Source organism: Priapulus caudatus, unplaced genomic scaffold (genome assembly GCF_000485595.1).
Source record: "Priapulus caudatus unplaced genomic scaffold, Priapulus_caudatus-5.0.1 Scaffold62, whole genome shotgun sequence".
In the NCBI taxonomy this organism is placed as follows: Eukaryota; Metazoa; Priapulida; class Priapulimorpha; order Priapulimorphida; family Priapulidae; genus Priapulus; species Priapulus caudatus.
Genome location: NW_014577123.1, coordinates 427,748 through 436,726, shown reverse-complemented (window position 1 = coordinate 436,726; position 8,979 = coordinate 427,748). Strand labels below are relative to the sequence as shown.

General features: G+C 49.0%; 1 protein-coding gene across 4 annotated transcripts in view; it reads left to right on the top strand.

The window, feature by feature from the left end:
• LOC106821184 (mothers against decapentaplegic homolog 4-like) overlaps positions 1–8,979 on the top strand; it is a 26,689-nt gene that overhangs the window by 6,411 nt on the left and 11,299 nt on the right. For 3 of the 4 annotated variants that reach the window (XM_014825876.1, XM_014825878.1, XM_014825875.1), the window contains exons 3-11: positions 963–1,127; positions 2,368–2,572; positions 3,641–3,940; positions 4,374–4,489; positions 5,347–5,422; positions 6,035–6,286; positions 7,309–7,392; positions 7,853–7,968; positions 8,613–8,749. In XM_014825876.1, the coding sequence (XP_014681362.1) occupies positions 963–1,127; positions 2,368–2,572; positions 3,641–3,940; positions 4,374–4,489; positions 5,347–5,422; positions 6,035–6,286; positions 7,309–7,392; positions 7,853–7,968; positions 8,613–8,749 (1,451 nt within the window). Of the gene's footprint in view, positions 1–21; positions 49–962; positions 1,128–2,367; positions 2,573–3,640; positions 3,941–4,373; positions 4,490–5,346; positions 5,423–6,034; positions 6,287–7,308; positions 7,393–7,852; positions 7,969–8,612; positions 8,750–8,979 lie in introns of those variants that run through there. The other variant, XM_014825879.1, reaches the window with a different exon arrangement.

Here is an 8,979-nt window from a genome sequence, read left to right as displayed (position 1 = left end):
ACATGTAACAACATGAGCATCGTGCATTCGCTGATGTGTCACCGCCAGGTAGGACATGTAACGACGGGCTGAACTGCCATCCGTCATTGGGGGAGGGGGCGGGGTCCCGATTGCGACGCGTCAGCCGGCAGGGTTAAATGTAGGGTACGCTCCTTGTTTTGTTGGAGTTACGCTCCTTGTTTTTATGTTTACGTTCCTTGTTTTCTGTTTGCTTTCTCTGTTTGTGTTTATGCTTCTTGTTTTTGCGCGCATTCCTGGTTTTATGATCCTGGTTTGCATTCATGACCCATGTTTGTGTTTACACTTTTGTGCATTTGTGCTCTTTGTTTGTGTTTACATTCTTTATTACTGTTTGTGCTCCTTGTTTATGTTTATGCTCCTCGCTGGCATCTATGCTCCTCTCATCCATGCTCCTTGCTGGCATCTATGCTCCTCTCATTCATGCTCCTCGCTTGCATCCATGCTCCTTGCTGGCATCTATGCTCCTCTCATTCATGCTCCTCGCTTGCATCTATGCTCCTCTCATTCATACTCCTCGCTTGCATCTATGCTCCTCTCATTCACTCACGCTCCTCGCTGGCATCTATGCTCCTCTCATCCATGCTCCTTTAGGAGCATAGATGCAAGCGCTTGCATCTATGCTCCTCTCATTCATACTCCTCGCTTGCATCTATGCTCCTTGCTGGCATCTATGCTCCTCTCATCCATGCTCTCATTCATGCTCCTCACTTGCATCTATGCTCCTCTTATTCATGCTCCTCGCTTGCATCTATGCTCCTTGCTGGCATCTATGCTCCTCTCATCCATGTTCCTCTCATTCATGCTCCTCACTTGCATCTATGCTCCTCGTTGGCATCTATGCTCCTCTCATTCATGCTCCTTGCTGGCATCTATGCTCCTCGCATTCATGCTCCTCGCATTCATGCTCCTCGCATTCATGCTCCTCGCTGGTATCTTTGCAGGGCGGCGAGTCGGAGAGTTTCGCGAAGCGCGCCATCGAGAGCCTCGTGAAGAAGCTGAAGGAGAAGCGTGACGAGCTGGACAGCCTCATCACGGCGATCACGACCAACGGCCAGCACCCGAGCAAGTGCGTGACGATCCAGCGCACGCTAGATGGACGCTTGCAGGTGAGTGGGCAGCGGCGGGAGAGCCGACGGCGCTATTCGGAGTTAGTGGTAGAAGCAGTGGATGTAGCAGCAGCAGTAAGAACAGTAGCAGCAGCAGCATTAGCAACAACAGCAGCAATAGCAGCAGCAGCAGTATCAGTAGCATCAGTATCAGTAGCAGCAGTAGCAGCTGTAGAAGCAGCAGCAGCAGCCGTATCAACAACATCAATAACAGGTGCAGTAATAGTAGTAGGAGCAGCAGCAGCAGCAGCAGTAGCAGGAGCAGCAGCAACAACAGCAGCAGTCAGTGGTAATATTAGTTGTAGAAAAAACGAAAAAGCGATATATACAGTACACAATCTATTATCCGAAATTCTGAAAACCGAAAGTTTTTTCGTGGAGGTCGTCTGCACACCAAAGCTCGCGTTTGGCTGCACAAGGTTCACTGCAGAGATATTAATGTGTTTGTCATTACTCATATATATTGTACTGTATCGGTACAGCACTTGGCCTCTTGAAAACTTGGGTTTTAGTACTGGCTAGTTGCATGATATACGGTACGTATATCCAGGGGTAGAAATTAACTTCTGAACAAGGGAGTCCAACGGCTCTAAAAACGAGGGAGTTCGCAGCAAAATGAGGGAGTCCGCAGTCTGAAGTTCAAAACTAAAGTGGTTAACAATAACGCATGTGCTTATTCTGAAGATTCATGTGGTTGCACGTCTGCCAAATTTTCTTTGGACATTTGCTGAAAAAATACAGTAATACCGCGAGGCTGTGCTCTGGAACGAACTAGCTAGTATATAGCAGAATTTTCAGCGAATCACACGGACTTCTGCATATGTCAAATTAGGGGATCCGACATTAAATCGGAGTATTTGACTCCGGACTCGCGTTAATTTTGCACCCTGTATATCTGTCCTGTACTGCCATTCCGAAATCCGAAAAATTCCGAATTGCGAAACGTGTCTGGTCCCAAGGGTTTCAGATAATAGATTGTGTACTGTTCTACATAGCCGATTACATTTCTTTCGATTTGTTCACACGTCGATATTAACCGATAACCACAACTAGACGAGGAGATACCAACGCTGTGCGCAATTGCCACTGCCACAGATAAATAGAGAAATCTACAATTTTTTTTTCGTTTACCAATCACCACTGCTATCGCCACTGCAATCACCACTGCAATTGCCATTGCAATCGCCACTGTCACAGGTAGATGGAGAAATCTACGGATGTTTTTGCGTTTACGTGTCAGGTGGCCGGCAGGAAGGGCTTTCCGCACGTCGTGTACGCGCGGCTGTGGCGCTGGCCCGACCTGCACAAGAACGAGCTGAAGCACGTCAAGTTCTGCCAGTACGCGTTCGACCTGAAGTGCGATAGCGTCTGCGTGAATCCGTACCACTACGAGCGCGTCGTCTCGCCCGGCATCGACCTGTCCGGTCTCACGCTGCAGCACACGTGTGAGTCTGTCTCCACGATCCACGATACGCGAGATGCGGTGACCGTTGATGTACTACTAATCGTTCTGGTTAGCCGGGCGTGGGGTAGGCAGGGGGGTGGGGTGGGGATGGGGTAGGTGTGGGGGTGGGAATGGGGTGAGGTGGGGTGGGGTGGTGGGGATGGATGGGGTGAGGTGAGGTGGGGTGAGGTAGGCGTGGGGTGAGATGGGGATGGGGTGAGGTGGGCTGTGGTGGGAATGGAGAAGGTGTGGGGATGGGGTGAAGTGGGGTGAGGTTGGATGGAGTGAGGTGAGGTAGGTGGGGTGGGAATGGGGTGAGGTGGGGTGGAAGAGGCATGGGGATGGGGTGGTGATGGGGCAAGGTGGGTGGGGGTGGGTCGAACTGCTCTCCGTTGCGAATGTAAGAGCGCCAAGGAACTGTGGAAACTGCTGTGGTCATGCTGTCGGGCACCAGGTGGAACTTACTGAGGGCAGGACTGGCTGAATCAAACATACAATCGAACAGATTGAAAGTAGAATACGCCGAATTGAGTGCGTCGGCATGTTTCTTTGTCGCGGTTTTCTGTTTTCTCACAGATGATTGTCGATGATCTTACCAGTCCCGTAGACCTACCCTGTGTGACGGAGACAAATTTCACGCCCTGTCTAGCTTCACCGCATATTCCATTCCGACTTCATTTTATTCCGATGCCATTCTGATCCTTTTCTTTGTTCGCGTACTTATCGTGACTGAGTAAGCTGGGCCGGTGGGACCCGTTGTCAGTAACAGTTATTCTTAACATTAAAATTAATCTTAACATAAACTTTTTCTCATAGACTGTTGAAAGAAAGTTTTTATCATAGGCAATGTATACAGAGGTCCAGTCTACGAGAAAAAGATAACGCGAACGTTAAGACCAATATTGTTTATGCCCCCTCCCTCCCTCCCCCCCCCCCCCCCCCTTTCTCTCTCTCCCTCTCTCTCTCTCTCTCTCTCTCTCTCTCTCTCCCTCTCTCCCTCTCTCTCTCCCCCCGGTATCTCATCGTCGTGGCGACCGTCCGATGATCGTCTGTCGTGTTGTGTCCGCAGCGCCGCCGCAGCGTCTCGTCAAGGATGAGTTTTCGCACGAGTGCGTCACGGTCGACGGCTCGCAGGCGGGTCCGCTCGGAATGATGATGGACGCCGCTGGGCCATCGACGTCCACCTCCACCGTGCAGCATCCTCCGCAGCAGCAGCAGCATCCTCCTCCTCCTCCTCTGCAGCAGCCGCCGCCGCCGCAGCAGCAGCAGCCGTCGTCACAGCAGCAGCAGCAGCAGCAGCAGCAGGCGGGTTTGTCGAGTATCGAGCACTTCCCGATCTCGTCGCCACCCGGCCCGATGCTGTCACCAGGTACGCCGCCGTTCTCACGTGAGGTTGCGCCATCTACGCGTGCGTGTTCGCGCTGGCGCGGGGTGCGGGGCTCGTCCCTGTGGTCACGTCACATTATATTACTATATTACGTCGTAGAGGATTGGGGATTTTTTGTTTGTTTTTTTCGTGCATGTGTAGGAAATGAGTTGTTTCTGCCATCACTATATCATGTTGTATTATATTATACTATATATAATCGTAGACTTTGTCGCATGTGCGAGAGAAATACGTCATTTCTTCTATCTCTGTCATATTATATTATCGTAATGACGTCGTGCAGGTATTTGAATGTCATACGAGAGACTCGAAGGTTCGTCGCTTGCTTTGAAGTACGCTGCGTTCATACTGCGTTGATGTTATTGTTGTTGTTGCATGAGTATTTCATTAGTGTTCGTTGTGTCTTGTTTTGCAGGGCCTCTGACGGTTGTCTCACACTCCCAGTCAGGCGTGGGACCGGTTCACCAGCCTACCCCATCTGCAGCAGGGTCACAGGGTCACCACATCAACGCGCCCACCCCGCAGCCAGACGTTAGTGTTCTTATTGCTTAGCACGTAGTTTTAGCACGTTTGGCCCACGTAGTTCGCGCTGCGGTTGTGTTTCACTGGCTCGCAGGAATTTCACCCATCTTTCGGCGTCGTTGCGCTTGTTTGCGGTATTTGCAGTGGGTCGGGGGCTCGTGGAAAGAAACGTCGTGAAGTGTTAAGGCTGTCACGAGTGTAGGAAGTCGTACCTGACGTGCAAAAGATATGACATCCTAGACTTGACGATAACAACGACTATTTACAATGTTCAGGGTTCTTCCCAGGTGTTTAACGTATTTCGGTTCGAACATTCCTTCGAAGCTGAAGCTAATTTGCAACGTCTTTTAAATCATCTGAAATACTTTAATTGCCTTATCGACGTGCCTTAATTTCCAGCTGTGTTGACTATTGACAGTCCTAATACAGTCGTGCTGTTTTAACAGCTTGATGACGTACATCTCCTATCCTGTGTTTACGTGTGTATTAATGCCGCTTATGACACTTGTAATTGACTCCAATAGGAACAATGTCCTCCTGGACCCTCCCCCAGCTGTCCATGAAAGACGTGCCTTCTGAAATTCCTGGGAAGAACCCTGATGTTATCATTGACGCTCCCCTGCTTGAAACTGCTCACTCGCAGCCACGTTAAAACTCAAATAACGCGAAATATGCCATCTATTTCGTAATGAATAATTTATCCTGAAGCGAGTAAATAAATAATATCCTGAATATGAATCGGCGGACGTTCTTAATCGGGCAACGCCGACTTCGAGAGACGTTCTTGTGTTGCTGCGTGCCGTCAGTCTCGTGTCGGTTCTCGGAACCATTGTCTCATCAGCAGCCCATTGTTTCTTTCCTTGCAGGCGATTGGTCCGCGACCGGATGGCTTCACCCTTCCTCCCCAGGTCACACCCGGACCCCAGAGTCCTTCCAGCTTCAGTGAGTGTTTGGCGGATGTCGGGTTTTGGGGTTGAGGTTTGCGTAGTGCCTACACGCGTGCGCGAGTGTCGCACTGTAATCGCATCTCGCAGGGCCATTTACAAACGTTTTTTTGGGGGGAGGTGGGTGCTATGCAGACAGCGGTGCATGCTCTACGAACGTTTACGGCCGTGCGTTTTATTTGATGTGCACGTGTTGCTGTTCTTCTAGGTCAGTCGGAACGCGGTTTCCGTATTAGTGTGCATTGTTAATCGATGTAAGTCGATCATAAAACTGCGGTGACCGTATTGCATCGTACCAGCACCGTACGGTTTCAGTAACGATCCTTGAAATCTTAGCTCTCCCTTACAGTTACAGTAACGCATCTTCGTTAAGATCACACTGGCGGCTGCGTCGCATAGAATGAGTACCGTACGCTTTTCCCACTTAACGAATCTTCTTCGCGTCCCGTGGCCTTTTCGTAATGTTTTCTGATGTTTCAAAACTGGTGGCAATGCTGGGCTGCGCATCTACTGCACCTTTACCCTAACGAATCTAACTTCTTATAATCTGTCTTGCGAGTCATCTTCGTCATCATTCTCATCGTCTTGCGGTTTTCTTGCGTCGTTGCAGGTCAGTCTAGCATCATGTCGCCGCTGTCGCCCCTGTCGCCGCACTTCCAGCCTGTCGAAAGCTTCGGTGGCATCATGCAGCCCCCGAAGCCACTGCCGGCCCCGCAGCAGCAGCAGCAGCCGGCACCACCGCCGCCGGCACCCCCTGCGGTCCAGCCTGCGCAGTCCTCGCAGCAGCCACCACCGCCGCCTGCACAGCCACCGCAGCCGCCGCCATCACAGCCACAGCAGCAGTGCGACATGGCAAGCATAAGTAAGCATAAGTAATACGCGTAAGTAAGCATGAATATTGAAGCGTAACAAAGCACAAGTAGGTATAAATAATGTGCATGGGTAAGCATAAGTAATGATAATGAAAAGGGCTAAGCAAGAGTGAGTAATAAGCATAAGTAAGCTTAGTGAAAAAACACGAGCAAGCATAGGTAGTAAGAATAAGTAAGTATAAGTCATACTTATAGGCATGCTCTGTCTATGTATAAGTATACGCACATGTACTAGTTACTGGGTGTGAAGTCTATGCAGGCATCCATCTAATTTTATATTATTATTATTATCATCATTGCCATCATTAGTTGAAGAAGAATAAGGAAGAATAAATAAAAGTTAGCCTTTGTCTGCAAAAATATAATTGATAAAATACACCAGCAGAACGATGTAAAAATGCAAACTCCCTAACTCTCTGAATTTTAAAGGGATACAATTACCTAGAATTTTAGGGTATATTATGATAGTAAGTGCATAAATAATAGTATATACCTACAAATTTCTATCATCATGCACTCGTCATAAACATTTGTCATAAAACAACAATGAGTTTTTTCGAAATCTTAATTTTTGGCCGCTAACGTGACACCCTGCGATTGTGCTGCCACCCTGACAAACGTGCGCTTTCTGATTTATTTTGCACGTTACAGACGTTAGCGACGTTACAGACGTTGCACGTTACACATTACAGACCGAGGGCTAATCACAAAAGTGCAATTATATTTATACCTAACTGTTATTTAACCGAACGATTTTTATATTAGGACAAATATTTATCCATATTATAACTGATATGAATCTAAAAGTTGTTCATAAGATATTGCAATAATCCTTCTCCTCTTAAATTAATAAATTAGATTTAGACTATTATTAGACAATTAGCTATATTTTTTCCCAGATTGTGCATTTTTAAACAATGGTTTTGAAATAAATCCTTTAAAACTCACACTAATGGTACCTGCTCTCAGTGCAGGAGCTTGTATGTATTTGCCATTTGCTCTCGTTTTTCAGCGTCGTCTGGACCCATGTGGCCATCGTCAGGGAGCAGTACTCCCTCCTACACGCAGAGTGTTCGATCAACCCAACCCTATTACTGTAAGTGCAGTTGGGAAGGGACTGAGCGCGCTTGTGTGTGTGTGTGCGTGCGTGCGTGCGTGCTTGCATGCGTGTGTGTATGTGCATGCATACACGTGTGTGTGTGTGCGTGCGTGCGTGCGTGCGTGCGTGCGTGTGTATGTATGTGCATGCGTGTGCATTCATACACGTGTGTGTGCACTATATCTATATGGCTTTATCTATTTATCTGCCCATGTAGTAACCTGCTTGGTTGCCTGCCTACCAGTCTGCTTGAGTTGTTGCCTACAAACCTACCTACCTGACCACCTATTTTCCTGCCTGCCTTCCGGCCTATGATCTGTCAACTTGAATACGTGCCTGCGTCCTTCTCAATCTATCCTCCTTCCTGTATATCTATCGCACAGAGCGGTGAAGGCAGTGGTGAGAGCGTTATACGTAGAGTAATGCCAGCTGTGAATCCTCATCTACATCGTTACAGGGCAGCAGAACGAGAATCAGCTGCACCACGACATGAATCTGCAGCGATCGGTTTCGGCGCATCCCAGCCGGCCTGAGTACTGGTGCACCATTGCTTACTTTGAGCTGGACGTACAGGTTCGCATGGAGAGAGAGAGAGTGGGGAGGGAGGAAGAGAGAGACAGTGGGGAGGGTGGGAGAGAGAGACAGTGGGGAGGGTGGGAGAGAGAGACAGTGGGGAGGGAGGAAGAGAGAGACAGTGGGGAGGGAGGGAGAGCGAGAGACAGTGGGGAGGGAGGGAGAGAGAGACAGTGGGGAGAGAGAGAGAGTGGGTGGGGGGAGAAGGAAGGTGTAGGTAGAGGGAGAAGGATGGAGATAGGTAGAGGGAGGAGGGAGAGAGGTAGAGGGAGAAGGTGGGAAAGAGTTAGAGGGAGGAGGGAGAGATTGAGAGAGAGGGCAGGAGAGGTAGAGGGAGAGAGGGAGGGAGGGAGAGGAGGGATTCAGGAAAAGAAAGAAGGAGGGAGAGAGGTAGAGGGAGAGAGAGAATGGAAGAGGGGAAAGTAGAGGGAGATGAGGAAAGATGGCGGGAGACAAAGAGCGCTTGAGAGAGAGGGAGGGAGAAGTCGCATGAGAGGGAAAAGGGGAGGTAAAGTGGAATGGGGAAAGAGAAAGATAGTACGAGTAATGGAATAGAGATGTGAGAGAAAGGTAGAAATATATTTTTCTATTTTCAATTTAGTGTCACCAACTTATTTATTTTTATTTCGCTGGCAATCTCTCAGGTTGGCGAGACGTTCAAAGTTCCATCCAGTATTCCGTCGGTGACCGTTGATGGTTACGTCGATCCATCCAGCTTAGACAGATTCTGCCTCGGTGCACTGTCCAACGTACATCGCACTGAGCAGAGCGAGAAAGCCAGGTGATTAGCTTAATTACCTTAATTACTGGGACGTCGCTACGAGGTAGCAAGAGAGGGGTGTAGGTGTAGGTGTAGGTAGATGTGTACAAGATGGTGTTCTGTAGAGAATTTGTTTGTTTTTAGCTCATCTGACGTAGTCAGATGCAGCTTGTAGAATCGCATGATCGTGCGTGCGTGCGTGCGTCCATCCGTCCGTCCGTCCGTCCGTCCGTCCGTCCGTCCGTCCGTCC